Genomic DNA, 23,933 nt, shown 5'->3' with positions numbered 1-23,933 from the left:
GTATTTCAATCCTCTTGCCCTCATACTGCAGAATTTTTTGCCTGGCAGACCATAGCCCTCAACACCCCACCCAGCATCCATTTTGCTGGGGATTTTTTGATTTCAGAAGTTACTTCATTTGTAGCCCCTCCGAAACCAGCTGCCCTCCCGTGCCCAGGATCTGGAGGTGAGGCCGTTAGGGCAAGAGGAGGCTGGGAGAGATGGAGCACACAGCTCAGCACAGCAAACGACCCTTGCACAAGATCAGCATCCCGCAGCTCTCCCAGCTTCCTCTCAAACAGGAGCATCTGCTAAATGCTGCTGCCATCTCGTGCTCCCTTCCTCTTCCTGCACCTCGCTGTGGGGCCTTCATCCCTATTCACTGCAGGGAAATTGGACCAGATGACCTTTAAGTTCCCTTCCAACCCAAACGGTTCTATGATTCTGTGATTATCCTTGGGATGCCCACAGATCTCCTCAGGTACTCCTGGGCTGTTTGAGGAAGTGCCAGGGGGAATGCTCAGCTCTTGCAGAGGGGAAGGTGGGTGCTGGGTAGGAAGGTCCTTGAGACAAAGAGGAAGTTCCGATGTGCAGAAATGGGCCAAATTTACTCTTTAGCTGAGCAGACATAATTGTGGCCCAAAATGCCAGTCTCTGTGCACTGGGTGAGCATCAATAGTGCAAAACCACTTTATTGTTTTTTCCTACCTCTGGGAAATGAACTGTCACAGGAGAGGATTGTTTGGGTTTCCTGCTGTATGGAAATCCCCAGCTGGCAGCACAAGAGGAATTTAAATACAGGACTGACCCTTAGAGAGCCAAGTATCTCCAGCATTGTCCCAGGCAGCATGGACAGAGGGGGCAATAGGGGATTATCACAAGCCACATGGGGACAAAAGCACACCATATTTCTTCCCTCTGACAAAGGATATGAAAATCTATTGATCACCACCATCATAAAAACCTTGTACATATTGGAGATTCCCTCAAGTATTGCGTGTTCTGGTTTACGTAAGCCAAATTTTCAGCATTTCCTTATAGATTTTGCTTTCTGGACTTTTAGCTGTTGTTGCAATGACTTTTGCATGTTGGGGAATTTGACTGAAGTCCCTAAAAGAGCTGTGGCAATGCCACAACCAAGGTCTCGCAGAGCAGAAATCATCCTCTCCCAAGCCTTATAGACAACACTACCAGCTGTACTTTTTAGAATAAGATTAGTTTTCACCCTTTTCTAGCTGGCAAGTTCAGTTCCTGCTCTGCAGTCCTTCCACCATTCTCCAGTTTTGTTAATCATTTTTGGGTTTGGACCCTTCTTTTTTCTCTCCTTTCTTCGCTCCTCTTTTACTGTGCTTGTGAATAACAGTGCATCTGCCACGTGTTCTGTTTCATTTTCTGATTTCAGGTCCTACTCAAGATCAAAGAAGCTAAAAAGAGGCCACCCCCACCATCCCCCAAGAGACGCCTGCGTCGGACCAGCACGCGCCGCTCGGGCTATGCCTTCTCCCATCAGCATGGCTTTGGAGCACTCATTATGTCTGGGAGAAACATGCGGCCAAAATCACCTTTTGCCACAACAGGAACGTTTTCACCCAATAGTGAGAAATACAAGCACAAGGGACTGTAAGAACCAAAATCAACCAAACCAAAGCAAACCAAAGGGCTGGTGGGAAGGACTACCCAAGCAAGGACTTTGGCCTCTCCTTTCTACCATGTGCACTCTCTGGATTCAGCTCCTCTCCCAAAGCTGTGTGCTGTTCCTGGGGAAGGAGGAGCAGGGGAAGCAAAACTGCCATACAGTATCCCTAAGAGCCTCCTTAGAGCAAGGAGAACATGCTGCAGGAGGCTCCTTCGCTCCTTAAGATTGTAATGCTCATCATTTTTTTATCCATATATACCTCAGAGCACAGTGAAGTCCAGACTGAGGAAAAGGTTGAATTGGCAATGTCTTTCTAATCATGTGCCTTTGGGTCTGTTGGGAATCCACTCTGGGCCATAATACTGGGGTGACAGTATGGACCCCAGATGTGCCTTAGGTTCAGCCATACAACTCACAAACCCCCAGTCTTCGTAACATACGTAATTCTATAGCCTTTTGACTATTCTGTACACAAGCACTTTGGAAAGGATGATTTGGAAGTAACCTCCTTTCAAACCAATGGTTGATCACGTTTCTCAAAGGAAGGCCAGTGTCCCCCAACCACCCTGTTCCTCCATGTTCAGTCAGAAGGTGCTGCAAGCTCAGAGAGGTTCCCGCTTGGTCAAGGGACAAGGAGTTGACATTCATCAGTCTGCCATGTCTGCAATGCAAATCTGCTCTTGGGGAAGATCTTTGTCCTCACAGCCATCTCAGGTTTTTCAGCTGGGCACCGGCCATTTCATTTAGACTTAAAATAGAAGGTCAAAAGAAATTCAGGCACCCTTATGAATCAAGCTCTAAAATCTAGCATGTAGAAGCCTATATCACAGCTAGGCTCATCTGAACCTCCAGCACCAGATGGATTTCCCTCCAAAGCAGACTGACATTTGAATTGATGGACTCACACCAGAAATATCAGTGGGAAAGATGCTATTTCACTGCTGGCACAGGGCATCCTGCCTTGTACTCCACTGGTGTGGCTGGTCAGAGTAAGGGATGAAGCATGATCTGGCTGCTCATTGCCCTCCCTGTTGAGCAGTGTGGTCAAGTTTCAGAGAACTAGGTAAGAGCTCATGGGCCTCTGCAGTTTTCTCTGTGCTGATATTTTGTTTCTGAATGGTTCAGCCACCAGTTCCAGGAAGCGGGAGGCTCCATGAAATCCTATCAGTCTGCCAGCAGAGGGACCTGATGATCTGGTGATGATCTCAAGAGGCTGGAATTGCTGGCAGCATTTTTGCACCAGTACCAATGGCTTACTGGGTGGAAGGCTGGTGTGGCTGTATGAGGATCTGTCTTGCAGTGCTGCTGAGCTGTCTATACTGAGCAGTTTTTTTGTGTGTGCAGAGAACTAAGCAGCTCTGCCTGTTATATTTTCTCCGTTCTTTTTTACAGACTTAGTCTCTTGTCTAGTATTGACTTAGAGTTTTGAACACTAACCACCTGGCATTTATTGGGAGCTCTCTGCCTTGACTCTGAGCTATTGCTGTAGGCACTCAATGATGGCAAGAGGCCAGCCATGTCCCCTCTTCATCTGGTCTGCACACAACACCATGCTGCCCATGGTCCCAGTTTCAGCAGTTACTGTAAGAAATGCTTTAAGCTCTGATAGAAGGTTTTGTATCCCCACATTTATCTCAGTGCATATAAAATACCACTCTGTTGCACCTGCTGCTTGGAAGGCTTCTTGCAAACTATGGTATTAAATTTCAGCCTATAGTCAGTGCAAACCAGAGCTGGGACTGGATCCAAGCTTCAGCAACCAGAAGCTGTTTGGTAGGAAAGGAGCAAATTCTAATTCAGTTATCTCCCTTGCAAGGAGATACCTAAATACACCGAGAACCTTCACCCTGACTGAAGAAACTGCTGTGACAGTTGGTGCTCATCACTTCCCTCTGACTTACCATTCACTTTAAGGAGGGAATCATGGCTTTCTGATTAGATTTATCTCTCTGATAGTCAGACTTCTTGAGGCTGGAGTTGAAAAGAGAGTGTATGCAGGTGAGCAGACATCTACACAACACCCAGTTTGGCCTGTGGACCTATCAGAGTTGTTCCCAGTGTGGAAGGCATCAGATTAATGCAGAGCAGCAGAGGCAGACTTTTTGCTAAGAGAGCAAGGAAACTCTGAGGCTGTGCCACTCACGTCATGTGTTTTACATACAAAGCACCTTCTGGCTAAAGGGGATTTGTGGAGGCTGCAAAGGACATGCAGGGGGTGGTGGATCTGTTGGGGAACTGTTTCCAGCTACAAATATTTCAGTAGTTTGTCAGAATCTAGATTTGAGACATATCATCTGGCAGTGATGTGTGTCCTGCATCACTTCTGATTTTGTAAAATATTTTTTTAAATAAAAAGAGAATATTGGGATTACCAATTTGTTGCCAGTCTGCTAACTGACCAGATGTTTTTAGAACCAGACATATGTTCTGGTAGTTCTGGGTTTCCTAAAGTGGTAGGATGGGCTGTGGGAGGTTGGATCTGAGATAACAGTGCCTTTAATAATAGAATCATTAAGGTTGGAAAGATCTCTAAGAGCATCTAGTCCAACTGTCCACCTACCATCAGTACTGCCCACTAAACCATGTTCCTAAGTACCACATCTCCACAGTTCTTGGACATCTCCAGGGATGGCGATGCTACCATCTCCCTGGGCAGCCCACTTCAATGCATTATCACTCTTTCTGGTAGGACAGTTTTCCTCACACCCTACTTCAACCTCCCCCAGTGCCTCTGAAGGCCATTCCCTCTAGTCCTATCACTGTTAAATGGGAGAAGAGGCCAACCCCCACCTTGCCACAACCTCCTTTCAGGGAGTTGCAGAGTGGTAAGGTCTCCCCTGAGCCTCTTCTCCAGACTGAACAACTCCAGCTGTTTCCCATGCAACAGACCCTTCCCAGCTTTGCTGCCTGTCTATGAACATGCTCTAGCATCTCAATGCCTTCCTTGTAGTGAGGGGCCCAAAACTTAACACAGCACTCGAGGTGAGGCCTCATCAGAGCTGAGTAATGACAGAATCACAGAATCTTTGGAAAAGACCTCCAAAATCATCCAGCCCAACCATTCACCTGCCATCAGTATTTCCCCACTAAACCATGTCCCTTAGTGCAACATCTAAACATTTCTTGAACGCCTCCACGGATGGTGACTCCACCACCTCCCTGGACAGTCTGTTCCAGCACCTGAGCACTCTTCTGGAGAAGAAATCCTTCCTAATGTTCAACTTGAACCTCCCCTGGCACAGCATTAAGGCCACTTCCTCTAATCCTATTGCTAGTTACATGGAAGCGACATCTGGGCATGGGAAACTACCAGGAAAGAAAGCAAGCTGCAGCTGAGCGGCACAGTGCTAGGAAAAGCCCTGCAGGAGGTGGTTGTAACGGAGCTGCAACTCTTCAGTTTCCTCGACCACCTCTAAGGATGCTCTCACCACACGTGTAACCGGGTCCGTTCGACTCAGCCGCTCCTGTCAGAGGTTCGCCCACCTCCTCTCCCCACGGCGATCCACCGCCGCCGGAGCTGCCCGGGGGAGGACCGCGGTGCCGGGGGCGGGCCGGGCGGGTGGGGCGGGCCGTGTGGAGGACAGCGGTGAGGCTCCGCCTCGGCGCCCGGCTGTACACAGCGGCGCCGGTTCGGTAAGTGAGGAGGGGCGGTGGGCGGCAGGGGGAGAGCGGGGCGGTGGGGATGCTCCACGTGTGTGTCGGTGCCCGTAGAAACTACCGACCTTCTCGCCAGCGCCTGCTGGAGGGTGTTGCAATTCCTCGCTGCGGTACAGGCGTGGAGGAATGTGCGAAAAGCGCTGGTGGTAAATAGGGGGAAGCCCTGCGGGAATGATGGGCTGTGTCTCGGGAACGGACAGTGCTCTGCTCGGGGTCGGGCGCGGTGTCGTGCAGCGTGCTTTCTGAAAGAGATGGGCATTCAGCCTGCTACGGAGCTTTTCTGTTTGATAGATACATAGAAAAATATTCCCTGGCTTTTTATCATTATTATTATTATTATTACCATTACACTATTCCATAATACAGTGGTCTGAAAGGTGGGTTCTGTTATAACACCTCCATACTTCCTGGCCCATCCCTGGCACAGCAGTTTTGGGGTCAGGAATGATAAGGCTTTGATGCTAACTATTGAAAATGGGAAAAACAGCCTCTGTGCCAGCAGTTTGGTTGTGTTAGGGCAGAGGCACCTGGGAGTGTTTTATGTAACTCCCTGCACGTGCCTGGTGGCTGTCACCTCATCCATGTGCAGCCACACGAGGCTCTTCCAGTGACCTGTAGGCTGGCAGTCATTAATCATAAGCAGCTCCTGTGGCACAGGAGGCTGCTGGAGCACCACGTGCTGGCCTTAGGTTCTCTAACAGATGACACTCTCAGCAAGGTCTGTGCAAGATAGGAGCCCTGTGCATTGTGACCCGTGATAATTCCCAGCTGGGAACAAGGACAGGCACATAGGTGACCGTTTGGATACCTTAGAGCAGAGATACTGCATCCTGTAGCCCCTTCAGACCACTGGTAAAATTTCATCCTAAAATCCTGCTGTGCCATCTGGAAGGCTTCCTCTTGTGATGACTGACTTTTTATTTTTTTTCCCCCTAAATGTGTTCACAGCACATTTATTCTCTTGTTGTTGTGCCAGCATTATCCTTTTGCTTCAGCAGTTTTGTTTGTCTCCTGTGATATATTTAGAGAGCAATCCTATCCGCTCTCTGCCTACATTTGGCTAGGCTAAACAAGCCAGGCTCTTAAGTTTCTTCTTGTTTGATAGGTTTTCTGTTTCCCCCAGGCTCTTTATGCACCTGTTCATTTGAGTTTATCATTTTTAATTGTGGATGAACAGATTTTTTTTTCTTTTGTGTGATGCTCCTGTCACCACTGCCTGTATTATAGTGCAGATGGTTCACTGCCTTCTCTAGGTGGCATTTGCTTTTCTTAGGGCTGCATCATCTCTGCAATCCCTTATTCCAAACGTTGTTTTGAATATGCAGTTGCCCAGCTCTGTCCTTGCAGCCCAGCTGTCAGCCTGGCAAACTAATACCTCAGATCTTTGGGCGAATGAAGCCTGAAAATGTGCCTTTCTGTCAATGCAGACTTTCTGAATAGATACAAATCTTCCTATTCTGTCTTTGTAAATGTGTTGTTTATTTCAATGGGAAGAAAATTTTCTACAGTCCATGCTGGTGCCTGTGTGGGGAGCCCTTGCCTGGGGCACAGCAGTAAAGAAATTGCCATTTGGGGCAGCCTTCTGGTATGCAGGACTGGCTGCTTTGATCCCTATAATGTTACATTTCTGTGCACCAACTCCCCTGGAGTACCCAGCACCCAAAGTTCCTTAATGTCTGTGTGAAGCTGAGGTATGAGCTAAATAAATATTTCTTCTCTCACCGCCTCATGCCTGATGACGTGGGAGGGTGCTGAAGTCATCACAGTGTCAGTCTGTGTGAGCTTTAAAATGGTGTTTTTCTTGTCCTTGGGGGCAAGTTTTCTCTTCAAGGGCTGTCAGGGGCTTCTTACTGCATCTCCTTTCCTTCCAGCTTCTGTAAGCATGCTGGAGAGCTGCCATTCCTTCTTATGAAGACGAGTTCCTGGCCTCAGCCTCCTGCCTGGAACCACCTCTACCCTTATTTCAGTAGTCAGGACTGTGTTTCTGAATGAGTGGAGGTGGTCCAGGGCTCAGAAGAAAGGCACAGAGCTTTTCTGATCAGGCTCCATCAGAGAACTGCTGCACTTAGCTAAAGCTCAGCTGCAGCTCAGTTTTTCCAAAGCTAGCCTGCTGCTGCCCTACTTATTATAATTCGCTCTAAAGCAGAGGATGTTTTTCTCCACCTGGTGCTGGGAAGGAGCATCCTCTCTCCTGTGGCTCTAAGCAGGAAGGGCAGTGCCTCTTATAACCTCTGTGTCCCTGTCCAGCTGCTCTCACAGCACTGAGCCTTCAGCCAGGCTGTAAACGGATCCAGCCTCTTCCTCCGCCCTCCCAGTGTCATGAGACGTTTAGGAAAATCAGAGCAAGGCCAGGCTTCCTCTGAATTAGGAAAACATGCCTTCCTACTGTGGCCTTTTAGTGGGTGCTCTGTGAGTTAACAGGAGGCGCCTGGCTTTTGTACATCACAGACAACCCTATTTCCCTCCCCTAAATTTGAGACTTTGGCTGGGGATCCTGGGCTTGTTGCCCCTTTCTGCATCCTCATACTGAGGATCAGCAGGAGCTGCAACCAGAAAAATGCAGAGCAAGATCATGCTGGGAGTCAGGAGCTGCCCTGAATTTTAGACTGAAATCTTCCGTCAGCTTGAGAACAGCACTGTCTTCCATCAGCCCACGTCTCCTAGTTCACATGCTGCAGAAAGGCTGCCAGGCAAGGTCCCATTTGGTGACCTTTCATGGGCAGTGGGTTTGCATTCTTTGGGCCTAGGGCAACACCTAAAGCTGCTTCAGCAGCTTCCTTACCTGCTGGCTGCCTCAGAAACCTCTAAGCTGTGCATAAGGGAGAACTGAATATTCAAAAGGTGTAAGCTTCGTCTGCAGTTGCCCAATATTTTGCCCGCAGTTCTGCTTCTGGTTCAGTTTTTGCTGTGGCAGCAGATGCTGTCTGACGGTGTTTGCTGTGCAGGGTGCCTGGCTTCCTACGTTTTCTCTGCAGCAGCAGCGTGGTCATGCTGCATATTGAGTGGGCTAGTGGAGCAGTTGGCTGGGCGGCGCGCAATGTGCAGTACGTCTGCTCTGATTTTAAGTGTGCTACAAAATGTAACATTCAAGGCTGTTCATAGGGGTTATAGCTCGTTAAAACCTCCCTTTTATCTCTCTGCTGGGATGGAAATATTTTATATGAGTGCTTCTTTCACCCTTTTATCACTCCAAGCTGCTGTGTGGCACGGGTAGCTCTGAGCTCAGTGAAATGAAGTTATCGTGCATAGCTGCAGCTGCCTGATGATGTTCCCCGTGGTTAGCTCTGCTGAAGCTGGGCCAGGCACCAGGTCATGCTGCTTTGCCAGCTTGGCTTGGAGAGCTTTGGGGGAAAGTTCTGCTCACTCTGTCCCACCCAGATGTTGAGGGAGGCCGAACATCTGCCTCATGCAGCCTGCCTTCTGCTGAACACTTAATTCCCTGCTCTTTGCCAAAGAACATGTGTACAAGGGTGTTTCCTGAGGACAGATTACTGTAGCTCTGTTCTGGAACATGAAGCCTGGTGGGGTTCTACTTGTGATAGCTGCTCACCTAAGCCCACAGTTTCTCCCCAGCCTTCTCATTTTTGTATGTGTGTGCCCGGACTGGTAGCATTGGTTTCCACAAGTGACATCTGTTATGCCCCATATTGGTATTTTCTGAAGTCTTGTGAAGACTCTGTGCTTCCTATGGAGTCCTCAGTGGAGTATAGCCAAGCTTTTAGCTGTGGAGAAATGTCCTGCTGACATTTGTATTTGACTGGGCCAGGCTATGAAGTCTTTTGTTGAACACTGCCTTTGGATGCTGTCAACTTGTCTGCTAATTCAGATGCTTTATCAGAGGAAGGGCAGTGCCTGTCTGTGTCCTTTCTGTCCCTGAGAGAAGGCACAAGCAAATGATGTGAATGTATGAAGAGTTTTCTAGCTGTGGTGCTGGTGGAATTCCTGGTGGCTTTGGCTGGAAGGGAGCACGGTAACACAGGCAGTCTTTGTGTGGGTCCCCATTTGCGCTGCAGCACAGCAGTGCTTTTCCCATGGAAGGGGCTTGGATAGATTTGATAACACTGTCTCAGCCCAGCCAAGCTGATGTATGCAAAGCAGCGTTTCTCCACAAGGAGCTATGTCTCAGCAGGGGGATGTAGCACGCCATCACACTGCAGCTGCCTTGGTTTCCTCCCTCCCTTCCTCCTCCCCTAGGAGGGACCTCACGCCACACATTCTCTTATTTTTTTTTTTAAAGCAGATCTGAAAGCGCTTGCAGTAGGAAGAGAATGGTGCAGGCACAGCAGCATAGAGTGCCAGGCACAGCTGCAGCTGTTGCAGCCAGCATGCAGCCAGCAGGGTGAGATGTGCAGTGCCAGGTATCTGCTCCTACCTCTGCTCCCCTTGGCTCCTGATAAGGAGCTGATTTATGTCCTTCTATGATTCTATATTTCGTGTCCCAGTGGAACAAAATCTGGATGTTTCAAGACTCTTCATCATGCAAGTGCGGGTGTTTGAGTTATCCAACCAAATATCTAGCTGTGCAGAAGGGCAAATTTTAGGCTTGCACTGTGAATTCCTCCATCCTTTACAGGTTCTCTGTTATAATTTCCTCCAGTCTAAGCAGTAAACATCTGCAGTTTCTCTCCGCTGAGAACTGGGAAGAGCTGGATCTGCACTGCCTGGAAAAGTCTATTTGCTGATCGTAGATTGCCTTAGATGCTCCTGTTAGGAGCTGTAGCAGGAGTCACTGTTATTTGCTGCTCACACCACTTGTCAAATCAATGGGTATTCCTGGAGCTGGCTGAGGCTGTAGCGAAAGCAACCAGACAGTAATGCCATGTGATTTTTGTCTGCCATTCAGGTTGTTGCAGGTAGATTCTTAACTGTGGAAACCTGATTCTGGTATTTCAGCAAGACAGACGTTTTGAGACCATCTGGGTTGGAACTGAGTCATAGTGTAACGTCTGTGTCATTCCTATATTGCACTGAACACCAGTTTATACGCTCATGAGCTCCAGTGTTTTGTGCCTCTTTGAGCTGGACAAATAAAGAATTTAAAGTCCCTGTAGCACTGCCCAGTTCCCTGCTCTCTGCAGAGAGAAAAAGAAAGAAAGAAAGAAAGAAAAAGCCTCTTGGCAAGCTGTTTTTAAACGAGACAAATGCCTCGGGTGCCTGTCTGCCAGAGCCTCCAGCCTGTACATCGAGTCCCTTTTTAGCATGCTTCTCCATGCATCTAAATCTGGCTCTGGCTCCCTGCTCAGGGAACGTGACCTCATCATTGTTTTGGTATTTCCAGTGATTCAGCCCCTGTCCGGGGCAGGGAGGAGTCGTTCCTGGTGCGGATGGACGGGTGTTTGTGCGTTGCTGGAATTCCAGCATGGTGCAGCCCCAGCCCTTCCGCTGTCTTGACAGCTCTCCTGCAACCCTCAGCTGATGCACTGCATTCCTGCCTGGCAGATGGCCTGGGCACAGCTGGGAGAGGGACACCAGCTCCTGCGTTGGGGGCTGGTAGGGATCACCATCTTTGCAGCATACCTGCCTTGGAAAGGGTGAAACAGAAAGCAGTGTGCCTGGGGAAGACACAAGGATCTCTGCTTTATGGGTGGAAAATGCAGAATGCTCATTACTATTTCCAGACTGTCAGCATCTCTTAAGGACCTGAACTTCATCAGAGCTTCAAAAAATTGGTGAGCGTTGTGATGCTTGTTTCACAAGTGGGGAAACTGAGGCAAGGCTGGGTGCTGGGCTGCTGGAGGATATTCAAACCTAACTTAGGGAGGTGATGTCGATGCTACCTGTCCTCTCTTGTATTGGCTGAGATTCTCCAGTGAGTGTGAGTAGCAGGTTGGGCAAATTTTTTAGAAGGACAGTAAAGCTGGTGAGGGGTCTGGAGCACAGTCTTTTGGGGAGCAGCTGAGGGAACTAGGATTGTTCAGTCTGGAGAAGAGGAGGCTCAGGGGAGACTTCATTGCTCTCCACTACCACCAGAATGGAGGTTGTGGTGAGGTGGGGGTCAGCCTCTTCTCCCAGGCAATTTGCAATAGGACTAGAGGGAATGGCCTCAAGTTATGTCAGGGGAGATTCAGACTGGATGTTGGGAAATACTTCTGCGAAAGAGTGGTCAGGTGCTGGAACGAGCTGCCCAAGGAGTCACCATCCCTAGAGGTGTTCAAGAAACATTCAGATGTTGTACTAAGGGACATGGTTTAGTGGGGAAACGGTGGTGGTAGGTAGATGGTTGGACTGCATGAATTTAGAGATCTTTTTCAACCTTGATGATTCAATTATTCTAAGTTGAGTGGTGCTTCTAAAGCAAGACAAGGCCAGACTGTACAGATTCCTAGACTACATCTTCCGTTGGTACCACTTTCTTGCATCTCTCCAAGTGTGGTCAGAAAGCACAGGGGAGAGCTGCAGTTAGGATTCCTCATCCAAATTTAGTGCTTGCAATAGGTTTGGGATGCTGTAGGGCTCTCTCTTGCGCCATGGGAGGATTGCAGTTCCTGCAGATGTGCTAAGCCTTACTGCAGCCATGATCTGAATGCTCTCAGCTGCCTTATTTGAGCCTGGATGGCTGTGAGTAGTGTTAAAGCTGTTTGGGATCATCTGGTGTTAGCCATCCCCTGACTGAGGTCCGCTGGGCTGCAGAAGCAGCTTGGTTGAAGATATGACTTCTGTATTTTCTTGCTTCATAGTGAACCAGTCAGTCAATATGCAGACATATAAAATAAAAGCAACCCAACATGATGGAGCCTATACTGATGAATAGGGCTTTGGAGACTTAAGTTCTGAACAGATTTTGTCCCAGACAGATCTGAGGACTGGCACCTGGCATCATATTTTACTGTTGTTACATTGGGAAGTTTTTTCCCTTTGTACCCAAAGGATACCCAAAGTCTAGGAGAGCTCATCCTGAACTCAGCTGTGAGGTGACGGAGAATTTCTGCTCAGTGGAGGGAAAAAGCACAGAGCACTTTCACCTTCCTCACTGCAGCCTGAGGAAATGGGACCAGCAGATGCTAGGAGTGTCTACAGAATAGATGTCGTTTGCTACCATGAACTCCCTGTTCTTTGTCAGTGCTCTCCCAGGTCACTTACATGAGCTGTATGTCTGTCTGGCACCAGGCATACTGAAAATAGGCCATGCCTGCTGTCATATATATCCCGTAACAGCTTCTGAACCTCTCAATGAGATTTTTTCAATGCTAGTTTAATGGGCAATGTCCAAAATGTGCTCAGTCTCTCTACTGCTGGTTGCGGCTGTATGGGCAAAGCTCTCAAACCCTTTGACACAGTGCTTCTTTGCTGAACAAACTGCTATAGCCCTCTCTTCCTTACTTGGTGTAAATCCAAGTTGTGATCCAGTTGATATCCGGAGATGGGAGGGAAAGAATGATAGCAGGAGATGCCAGAGGTGGAGGACTGAAGGAAGATGACAAACCCCACAGACTACAGAGTCTGTGTGCATGTGGAGTGGGCACTGAGAGTGGTCTGTTGGTCCTACATAAGGATGGAGCAATGCTTTCCTTCCCAACAATGATGGTTGCTGAAACTCTATACACCAGAGAAGATGTGGGACTGGTGTGTCTTATGTGGGTGGAAAATTGCTTAGATCCAAGCTGCCTGGCATTGAAGGAGCTGCTGTGGAGCATGGAGGTGGGGTCCCCTTGCCAAGGGTTGCTTTGCTCCACGGCCAGCAGCTGCCCAACCACCCAGCTGCAGGAGCGCAGTCCCATCACAGTGCCTTCTTTCTGAGCTTGCTCTAAATGGCTCTCTGTAACATGAGCTGCATTTCTGCCATAGTCCCCTTCAGAGTGCATCTGTATTTACACTGGGGCTTTCATTAGCAATCTGGCCCTTGAATTGCCAGCAGCCCACAGCCCTTGCTCGTCTCTCCTGCCCACGCACTTGGTGAGCAGCCTGGTACTGCTGTCCCCAAGGAACCCCCAAGCCAGCTCCTGTCTGGAAGAAGCACCGTATCCTTGTGCCCCGATATCCTACAGCAACAGGAGAGCTGCCTGCAGAGACCTCACAGCCGCTCGCTGATTTCCTGGTTTGCTCCAGGTTATCACCGGCTCTTCGTGCTGTATTCCTCCTGCTGCTCTCATGCAGTTGCTGCTTTGCCTGACTCCCAGCTGCTGTGCTCTGAGCCCACAATCTGAAGAGATTGTATCTGTCAAGGTAGGAGCTCATCCCTTCTGTTTGTTGTGCTAAAAGTGGTGTGACCAGTCCTGCCCCATCTGTAGGGTGTGCTTCAATTCATAGCACCTGTCTGGTTTTATTCTCTGTTCGGTGGCTATGATGAACATGTAGTACGCTGCTACATGGAAAGGAAATGCATGTATCTATTTTATTTTACCCTATATACTAGGAAATCAGCGCTGGCTTCCTTCTCCTCCAGCCTTGGTGCTCTGGAGTATCAGAGCTCATTTCTCTTCTCTGCTCCTGTGCATTTTCTGCAGGTCATATGGTGTCACTGCTTTCTCTAAGTGACAGCAGGGTTGCTTTGAAAGTAGAGGGCAATCAGGATATGTCTTTGTACAAAGGGGGAGGAGAAGGAAATCACAGAAGGCAAAAATCAAGAAAGTTCAGTAGGCATTGAAGTGGTGTGAGAGACGGCATCCTTACCCTAGAAAATAGATGCAGGGAAGATAATTCTGAATAGTCTCAAAAGGCTGTCTTTTATCTTTTTCTTCCTTCAGCCCCTCAGGACAAGCTGTTTTGCTGTGGTAGCGCTTGAGCCTGTTGTTGTCCATGTGGTGGAGGACAGTCAGCTTGTTGGTCTGGTGCCCTCTCCCCGGCCATCCTTGCTGGCATTTAATGTCTACCACTGTACTACTTCATTGGAAGTAGTACAGTAGCTCACCAAAAAACTGTTTCCCTGCAGGAGCCCAGGACAGAAAAAAATGAGAGGGCAGCATTTTCTTCTGTCCCTGCTGTATCTGAGTACAGCTGTTCGCTTTTTTTATCTTCAAGGCAGCTGATGTGTGTCTACCCGTATCTGCACAAGTCATTCATCTTCCCCACAGCCCTTGTACCTGGGCTTCTATACCGTCTTGGGGAGAGTCTCCTAGATAGGACAGACAAAGTTCTCAGGCCTCTGCAGACAGTGCTTTCCTTCTGAGAACAGACCCGAACAACAAATCCTGTTTTATGGCCCCTATCATCTGCAGTGCCTGAGCATTGAAGAAGGAAGAGGGTCCTCCTCAGCACACCCCACTCTGCTGCCAGTGGTGTATAAATAGTGCCCACAGCGTACTATTTTGGGGACAAGCTCTTCCCAGGATTCATCCAAAGAGTTATGTGAACAAATGTTAAAAATAACGCTGAGCCCTGCCCAAATGCTGGCGTCAGTTCAGGCACAGCGCTGGGGGCTCCTGACTGGGGGCTGCAGGATGGGGTGCAGAGGGCCTTCCAGTGCTTTCTGCCTTGCTAACCACAGAAGACCCTGACCATCAGCAGATCTGCTGGTCACCAAGAAGATGTGGGACTTTCACTTCTAATTAGGTTATTTGCTCCTGAGCTTTCTCTGCACATTCTGACCATTATCTCTGCCCTAACAGAGGTATGCAAGATGCCAGGAGGGCTTCCCCTGCTGCCAGCTCCCCGCCACTGGACAGATCTGATGCCCTCCAAAAAGCCTTCTGCTGTAGCAAGGACATGTGTGGAGATGCTGGCCCTAGAGTTAGGTTTATCCTGAGTTGGTTATGGAAAATGTACAGATTTAATAGTATCTATGATGGATTAATGCCTACTGTTCCAGACATCCTTGCTATCCATATAATCACAAATGTATCTTTTAATGATGTGGTTGGTGGCTATATATAAAAATCCCACTGCAGACTGCTGGGATACTGGGACTGCAGAGTGGGATACACACTCCTTGGGCAGCCAGCATAGTCTGCACATTCCTGCTGAGGAGCTGGAAGCTGTAGTTTGTTGTCCTCAGGCCTGTTGCTGGTCAGATCCTATAGTAGGTGTGTAATTCTCCTGCTCTCATGCTGCTGGAGCATTGGCCTCTGCTGTTTTCAGGCAGAAAACAGAGTGGCAAACCCCACTGTGCCACTGTATATGGATCCCAGAGCTCACTTACGAATGCTTCTTTAAGCGTCTTGTGCTCAGTGAAGCACCATCAGAAGACAGAGATCATGTTTATTCTTCTGCTCTAATATGAGAGGTAGGAGAAGTTATCCTCTGTGGGACTGCAGCCATCATTGCTGTTATGTGGCTTAATGTGTGGAGCTCTGCATACAGAAAAAGGAAAAGAGCTGAGTTGTCTCCTGGCTACAAGCTTAGGACAGCACTTGGACTTACCTATTGGCTCTGAGTTGGAGGCAGCAGTGTCATGGACAGGAGTGACTGTGCTTCTGTTTCAGATACTGGGGTTCAGAACTACAGCATCAATCCCTGTGGAAAGCTCCTTGACCTCCACTGCTGCATGTCCAAATGCATCTGTGCTAGTTTTGTCTTTGTAGGGGAATGGTCAGACACTCTGTAGTCTCTAAGTACTTTCCTTTCTGAGGGGCTTGGTTTATATTAAGCTAATATGGAAAATTGCTATGAAAGCAGTGGGTGTGCAAAAACTGCTGAAAAGATCGTTGCTCCTGGGCCCTCCATGCTTCACCTCCTCTGATATGGAAATGCTAGCGCTGGCAGATGTTCCCAGGAATGGGGAACAATGTTGGAACATGGTGGTTGGGAGTTTTCCATTGCACTCATAACTGGTGAGAGTACAGCAGATGTTCATGTTCTGGTTTTGACTGTACTATCTACCTTCTGCAGCTCTCACTTGCCATCTTCCTTTTCTGGCCATTTAGTTGGGCTTCTCTTTTCTTTACTCTGTGTTGAAAGCCTCTTGTTGACTATTTTCTTAAGTGTATACTGAAACTACAGGCTTTTGAAATTCTGAATTTGTCTGGATACATCACAGAGATTAAAAGCATATTTCTGTTTTTTCAGGTATTGTGAGGGAAAATAACCTTTCTGGGTAGCCAGTCCTTCATCAGGGACTTCTTGCTCCTCTGCCATGTCCGGCCAACATATGAAGTCTCTGAATCATCGTCACTGATGTTTATTATTAGGCCTGGGTCAAGGCTCTGTGATGAAGTTCCTGGGGGCTCTTTCACGTCTCTTTCCACTCCTGTATGCTCTTGTTCTCATAGCTGGAATGCCTCTGGGATGCATGGAGACACATGACCTTGTTTGCCATCTTTAAGCACCTCTCTGCTGTCTGTGCCAGAGCCTCAGTCCATAGCTTCCAACAGTTTCTGAAGTGCTGAGATTTATCCACAGAGAACATCACAGAGCATTGTGCCCTGCCTGTTTAGTCTGTCTCACTTTAGGGGTGAAACCCATTTCAGTCTGTCCAAAGCAGCCTAATCTTGATGTGTTTCTCAGGAGTCTCCTGTGACCTGCTTTGTCACTTGGTGCCAGGTCACGGGCGGTGCGTGTGCCTAGGCCTTGCCTCCACCAACCTTTGCTTTCTATTTTAAAGAACATATCAGGATTTCCCCCCATATACAAGTCTCTTTTACCACTCCAGCATTTCCTTTGCTGTGGGTCTCTTTCCATTCTGAGTGGAATTTTTGTGCAGTGTGTGGAAAGCTTCTTCCCAGTTTTGGCTCTACGTGATGGGTAAAATGAGTTTGTGGAGGAGGAAGACGTCGCACAGTTGGCCACACTGCAGCCAAGTGCTGCAGATTGGACTCTTCCTCCTGATTTAGCATATACCTGTAAGCACACAAAACCACAGGGTTTTTTAGTGTTGGGCTGACCTGACATGGAGATCTGTGGTACAGCTTGGTGACTGTCCGGTGCAGCCTGCTCTCTTAGATGGGAAGAGGTCATGATCACCAAAGAGAAAGTGAGGAGAGTTATCAGCTCTGGTCATGGGTCATCTTTAACAGAACAACAAGTTCATGAGAAAAGCTAATTCAGCCAGTGGATTAGCTACTGGATCTGCCGGCATGGGATGCTTTTATATGGTCCATCTTCACTTATGGAGTTGCTGCATCTTTCCAGAAGTATATTTCTGTTTCTCCAGGGATTCTGCCTGAGTAAACTGATCTAGGCTTTTAATCCTGCATTAGAGGCTTCCTGCTTCTCTGAGTCAAACAGAAATCATACAAGAATAAGTCCTCTAGATGCTGTGGAGATCCATCTCCCTAACATGGCATAGTTGACTCAGGCAATGCCATTCCTCACGTTTCTTTGTTTCATCTCCCTAGAAACTCCCAGTGATTGCAATATTATTGCTGCACCTCATATCCTTTCAGCCCAATCTTTTCTCTTCTTCGGTGTATCCTGATGTCATGGCACACTGGATTGGCCAAGGTCCTAAGATGGACATTTCTTTGTCAGAGAACCCAGGAAAATAAATTATTTCCAATTTGTCACACTAAGTGCCTGCAAAAGCTAACAGGAATGTATGCCTTTAAATAAGTAAAGCAAAGAGCTTCTGAGACATACAGCACCATGCATTGTAATAAGAAAACCATGCTTATCTTCTGACTGCTGTGGTGTTCTGGGTTGGGTTTTTTTGTTTGTTTGCTTGTTTTTTGTAAAATAATAAATGTTTTATCTGTCACGCTTGCTGTTTGACCTAAACCTCCCTGGCTGCCCCACAGGCAGCCCCTATTCTTGTTGCCCTGGGATGTGGAGAATGGCTTATTAACTTCTTCTTGGCAGCAGCCTTTTATGTATTTCAGAACTGCCTTCTTGTACCCCATAGTTTTCTACAGATGGCTTAACTGCTTGCTTTGCATTTTACTTCTTTTATTCATTCTGCTGCTGTCTTTGCATCTTCTATAGTTTGTCCATATCTTTGCCAGATTGATACAGAGCTGGGGCACATACCAGTGTAGGGTAGAGAGGAAGGATTACTCCATGCCTTGCATATGTCATGTATTCATACAGCCCTACATACTGTTTGTCTACTTCAAAGCAAAATGCCACTATTACTCAAGTTCAGCCTGTGATCTATGGTAACCACAAATCCCTTCTTAATGAGCTGGTCATGCATGATGATTATGGGTGAGGATGTGCAGGCTGTGCTGTGTGAGGTGTCATGGTAATGGTTATAATTTATGTTAATTTGCTGTTTATGTGTTGACCTTACCCTTCAGCTAACAGTATTGGTACCAGAGATGGTACAGATGAAAAGACATACACTCTGTTTCAGATCCAGTGGGTATGATGCACAAGAGGTAGATGGAGGTCTGCAGGATTTAGCTGCAAGCCTGCAATATGTAGGCTTTTTAGCATACGTTTTCAGTAGCTCTCTGTTCGCAGTTCTGTTCCCTCTCCCCTTAACAAGATTTCAAAGTACTGGTGAATGGCCTTTGAATGTACCTTCCATGGTCTCTTGTAATCAGAACTGCTGGCAAAAGCCAGCAGTTATCTAGAGATTTCTTTGCTTGCTGCTAAAACATAGCAATCTGGGGCAGGTAACACTGCAGCACAGCACTGCTGCTTCGGTTTGGGTGGCGAATGTACAAACTTTGGAAAAAAAGCAGTATAATCAACCATAATTAGTATCATACATCTGTAATAAATCAGCCAGTAGTTCTGTGTTTGCCGGTTTCTGTGGTAAGGGTGGGAAGGTTTGAGAAAGGGGAGATCTGACGGCAAGCTTTGTGTTGAGCTGGCAGCTCTGACTGGGTCTTTTGCTGTAGCTCTCAGCAGCAGTAGCAGAGAAGCGCCTAGGCATGCGCAGAGGGAGGTGAGTGTGGGTTTTCTGTGTGAAGCCGAGAGCATTCTTTGTGCTAGCTGTTGCCTTGGAAAACTGGAATATTTATGACTCAGTACTAAAAGAGGCTTTTTCCATTCTTGGATGTGGCCTCTTCCTGCATCCAACAGGGTTGTTTTTCTCCTTTCCTGCTTGCCATGCTACGTCCCACCCATTTATAGTCTCTGAGCTGACTTGTTTGCAGTACAGTCACCCTCACTTGGAGTCATCCCCTGTGGAGGGAAGAGAATGTCACTTCAGTTTACATCACAGGAACCAGAAGCAGTCACCTTTCTCCAGCAATGCCCTCTGTGTACACAGCCGATGCTGGTTGTGCTTAGTATGTAGATAGTGAACCATCTTAGGGCTGCACAGATTCAGCTCAGCCTTGTGACTCCTCAGCTGCACAGTTGGAAATAATGCCATATTAATTTGATGTCAGAATACAGACCAGTGTATGCAGCAGAAGTGTGGCTACCAAATTCACCAGCTTCGACATATGATGTAGTATGGCAGCTTAAGACTTTTAAGATCCCTCATGGCAGTGGGAAAGTATTAGGTTACATTGAAAATGTACTAGTTAAAATTCATAAGGTACATTTTACTGTAGAGACAATCGTTCTTGTTTTTGAAAATTGATTCTTACAGAAGTCAATTCATTAACACCTTCATATCTGTGGCTCCCATGGGCTGCTCAGAACAAGCCAGATATGAAGGTATATATGCTTTTGTAATAATACTCTTTCTAGTTCCTTTTGTCAATGCTTTCATTGGTCAGAGTTCATATTCCCACTCAGTATGGGAATTTGAGTGAGTGCTTGAAGAAAGAGGGTTGCTGTTACAGCTCAGCTCCTGCTTCAGACGCTTTGAAATCTCCAGCCTGCATCAGTTACATCCAGGCTTTGCTTTAATCCAAGGTTTACAGTACAGCTTTATGAGCTTTGTTTATCAGATTGAAGCTGAGACTTCAGACAACAATTCAGGAGCTGCTCTACTGTTTCTGTCCTGATTTTCCTCCGTCTAAAAATGTTCACCTATTTCTTTGTGCTCCTGCATGGAGATTGCTGTGTATCAGGGCTGATACTGGCGTTCTTGAATCAATTCTTCTTCCTAGAGCTTTCGGAGAGATTTGTACTTCCCTCTTGCTCCAGAGTCCTTTGTGTAAGATGTTGATAGCAGCCATTTCCTGGAAGAACAGTATGAATGTCCTGGATTTTTGGCCTGGAAGGGACTGGAGACAGACAAGCTGATTGTGGGCTGGGTTTGGATTTCCGTAGCCATCTCAGTATTGTTGAGTTATGTGGAACTCAGCCCAACCCTGTGGGAGCCATGCCAGAACTAGCCCTGTCTGGTAGTTGTGACTTTTTATGGAGCTTGCAATGCCTCTGTGACTGGGCAGTAAAGCATCAGCCACTAGCAATATGAAGGTTTGACCTTAATACAAAAAAGATGAAAATTGCTGTAGTAATTTGGATGCACGATCCACCTTAGCCCAGTATTTATTTACCAAAAGAGGTTGTCAGCTAGGCAAGGAGACAGGATATCTTCTTTCTTTTTTTTTTTTTTTTTTTTGGGGGGGGGGGGGGAGGGGAGGGAAAAGGGGCGAGGTGGGGGAGAGAGTAGGATTTGATAATTCTGCTGTATTTTGTCAGTTAGGTTACCTGAAACGCATCTCTCAAGTGCTTGTCATGCCTCCTGCTGAATCTGTGTGGAATTTTCCTATCCATAATTCCATTTGCTGAGAGGTAAGGAGGGTAAGGAGCAGCACACAGGCTAAAGGGAGATTAACAAGAATGTTGAATGAGGATCTGCTGGTCTGAAGGGAAGTTGCTGGTAGAATGCAGCCTTTTATTACATGAGATAATGTTCTGGGCTCTGGAAAGTAATATTGCTGATGTTTCCTAAAGACAAAAAGCCAAGAAGGATCATCAATTCAAAGGCAGTTTAGGGTTATTCAGCAGAAAAGACTTTGAAGTCCTTAAGGAATAATACAGGTTAGAACTGGATAGTTCAAATTAGATGAATGTGTGCATGAGAAATAAGCAAAAAGTTCAGCTTTGTCTGGGAGCTCCCTAGGGAAAATAAGGAAGGCAAAGGAAAACTCAGGGCCTGTCAGTAATGTGGAGGGTAACTGAGAGTATCAGTAAAAAGATAAATGTTATCTATTGTGACATATTGGATAAAATATTTGTAGCAGCAACTGGGGAATCTGAGGGGTTTAAGGCATGGTGATGGCTGGCTTGGAAGATTGTCTGCATTTCTAGTCACTCTCTGAAGGATGTATTCAAAATAGGTCATGTCCAGAGAAGGGTTACTGGTATGATCAAAGAGATGGAGAGCCTGCCTCGTGCTGAGTGATTAAAGAACTCAGATGATGTAACTTTAAACACAGACTGGATAAATAGTGACATTAAAGACCATTTTTGGAACAGGAATGAATAGGGATGAGCTATGCATGGATAAAGATAAGCTGTAAATTCAGAGAAGATTCTTAAACATCAGAGGAATGAAGTTGGGAATTAATTCTGTTAGAATATGGTTAGTAACAAGAAATGTCTATTTCTGAGAGTAAAAACCAACAGCAACTTTCTTATTCCGAGCCACGTTCTGGTTTGCCTGAGTTTGCTAAGCCCTAAAGAAACTAGTACTGCTGTTCTGGGCCATAGGCAGGGCTTGTTGGGGTAGGATGACCATAGGGTTCCTGATGAAGCCTGCTGTTAGAAAAGTGTCTGCAACCTGCATGGCCTCGCAGGCTCTTATGTCTGTCCTTGGACATGCTCCAAAGGCAGGCTTAGTGGGAATCAATAGATGACCCTCTGGGGAGAATGTGGGGACTACGGGCAGGCACTAGCACAACACTACCATGTGTGTTCCTCAATCTGGTTGAAGTTTTGACCTCTAATTTGAGAACTCCTATGTTTGTTCTCATCTCCCAGCAAATAGAAAAGTTGTCAAGTACAGATTGGTAATGATTAGCCAGTATTGATCTCTGTGTATTCGTGAGGGATGTCAATTGACCTTGAAAGCCAGGGCTTGCAGGCATAGGGAATGGTGTGGTTTTATTTTTCTTGTTGAGAACATTTATAAATTTTGCAGCACCTCCTTCTTTCCTATTATCCTTTGTATCCCGGTCCTTTTTGCTCCCACTGAGCAGGAGTACACTACTGGCTTTGCTGTGACCAGCATCCCTGAGACAGCCTGTGGTGGATGGGGTTGCTTTGACTTGGGGACTCAGATTTCTGCCTTGAGCAATCACTGAGCAAGGTAGAAAGTCTACTCCTGAATTGTCCACCAACTGGAAAGGTGTGGTAGTATCTGTCCGTTCTGTGTCTGTGCTATAAGCAGAGCTATAATGATCCAAAAGATGTGTCCTAGGCCTGTCCTCACTGCATCACCCACAGATAGCTAGGCACAGACACTGGTGCAAGAAGGGTAGAGCCAACAACCATCCTTTAGCAAAAGGAGGCAGGCAGCTCCTTGTGCTGGATTATACCCATGTGCTGCTGTGGCCCTGGGGCTGTTGGTCTGTGGCAAGGGTGGGCAGGTTGTGCACAATGCCTGGTGTGATGAAAACCTTTTTCCCAACCGGCGTGTGGTATCACAGCTGCAGCCCAGGTGGCCAGCTGGGCTGTGGGTCTGGGCTGTTTCCACTTCACTGATCAGAGCAGATTTGCAGCACATTGGTGGGAAGCTTGGGCTCTTTGTGTTGATTTTGCTGTATAATTGCAGTGAAAGTGGGAAGGTTTCAGCCAGCCTTAGCAGCCAGTGCCAACAGAGCACCTAAAGACAGATGAAAGTAATCCTGACAAGATAGAATTAGGAAGCTTTTTACCACCAAGCTATACAGCATGATGCTGGGGCGTCTCCAGGCTCACAGGCCAGGCAGAAGGGAGCCAGGTTACAGAGGGGACAGGCATGTCCTGCCCCGCCATCTTCCTCCCCTCTCCTCCCCGAGGAGCACAGCCGCCAGCCTGCATTGTCCCCATTCCCAGCGCCAGCCACGCTTCCCTTCCCACACTGACTCATCTCTGTGATCAGAGAGCAGTCATCTTGTAGAAGACAATCCCACAGAAAAAGCTTTCTTCTTCCTCGTTAGTGCCTGTGCTCTCTTGCTGTCTACGAAGCTGCAGGACAGCCTGTCAGTGGCTGAGAGGAGCAGGTCCAGGCAGGGAGATGCACCAAAGGGCCCTTCATCACGGCAGTGCAGGCCGTGTGAGCCTGCGGAAGGCTGAGTAACGCACCAGGGAGGATGACGTGCATGTCAGCTTTGGGGTGCAGATGCGCTGAAAAGCGTTTTTTCCAAAGAAGCCCTTCATCTGCTGCAGAACAGCCCCACACTCCACCTGCCCCAAGGTGTGGGTCTGGTTCGTGTCAGTGAAGCAGTTAACGCAATGGTGGGGACAGGGAGGCAGCAGCTTGTGCCTCCTCCCTCAGTGCTGGCAAGGCCTGCGGAGGGCTGAGAGGGCACCGACATAGTTTCCATTCTCCTCTCTGCTGTGGGAACGAGTCTCCTGGGTAACAAGCGTGCCTTGTTCTGCTTCAGGCTGGGCGGCTGCCTGGCTGCCTCCTCCCCCCATGTTTTGCTAGCCTGCGGTCTGTCCCTGTGCCCTGCATCATCCCTTGGGCTCATTGCTGTTGCTTGAAGAGGCTCAGGTGGCAGTGTGAGGGCTGAGAGTGGGCTGGGTAGCGTGATGAGGTGCCTCGCTTGGGGCAGCAGCCCCAGGCCTCAAGGAGGGTCCAGCTGAGGTGCTGCGGCCTCACGGGCTGTTGTGGGGGTAGCACCCGTAGGGCTGGAGCTGGCCCCCAGCCTTTGCACCATCTTGGTAAGGATAGGCACTGGGCTTTCAGTCAGAGATCTAGCTTAAATGTTACCTAAACAGCTGTTTTAAAGGGTTCTGGTCTGGGACCCAAGATCAACAGACGGCTGCTTCCAGTAATAGTTCTAAACAGGCC

General features: G+C 47.8%; 2 protein-coding genes across 11 annotated transcripts in view; both read left to right on the top strand.

The window, feature by feature from the left end:
• LOC116239159 (phospholipid-transporting ATPase FetA-like) overlaps nt 1-3,979 on the top strand; it is a 74,899-nt gene extending 70,920 nt beyond the window's left edge. For all 4 annotated transcript variants that reach the window (XM_090132690.1, XM_090132691.1, XM_090132689.1 and 1 more), the window contains exon 28: nt 1,382-3,979. In XM_090132690.1, coding sequence (XP_089988816.1) covers nt 1,382-1,603 — 222 coding nt within the window. In that variant the 3' untranslated portion in view covers nt 1,604-3,979. The remainder of the gene's footprint in view (nt 1-1,381) is intronic.
• A 1,204-nt stretch (nt 3,980-5,183) lies between these two features.
• The window catches only part of RUSC2 (RUN and SH3 domain containing 2), a 53,409-nt gene continuing 34,659 nt past the window's right edge, over nt 5,184-23,933 (top strand). For 2 of the 7 annotated variants that reach the window (XM_090130747.1, XM_090130745.1), the window contains exon 1: nt 10,574-10,941. In XM_090130747.1, the coding sequence (XP_089986873.1) occupies nt 10,853-10,941 (89 nt within the window). In that variant the 5' untranslated portion in view covers nt 10,574-10,852. Of the gene's footprint in view, nt 5,249-10,572; nt 10,942-13,091; nt 13,436-23,933 lie in introns of those variants that run through there. The other 5 variants (XM_031609175.2, XM_090130752.1, XM_090130753.1 and 2 more) reach the window with 5 other exon arrangements.

Source organism: Phasianus colchicus, chromosome Z, assembly GCF_987193195.1.
Source record: "Phasianus colchicus chromosome Z, bPhaCol1.hap1.1, whole genome shotgun sequence".
Taxonomy (NCBI): Eukaryota; Metazoa; Chordata; class Aves; order Galliformes; family Phasianidae; genus Phasianus; species Phasianus colchicus.
The sequence above is the reverse complement of the archived record's forward strand: the minus strand, read 5'-3'. Positions and strand labels throughout refer to the sequence as shown.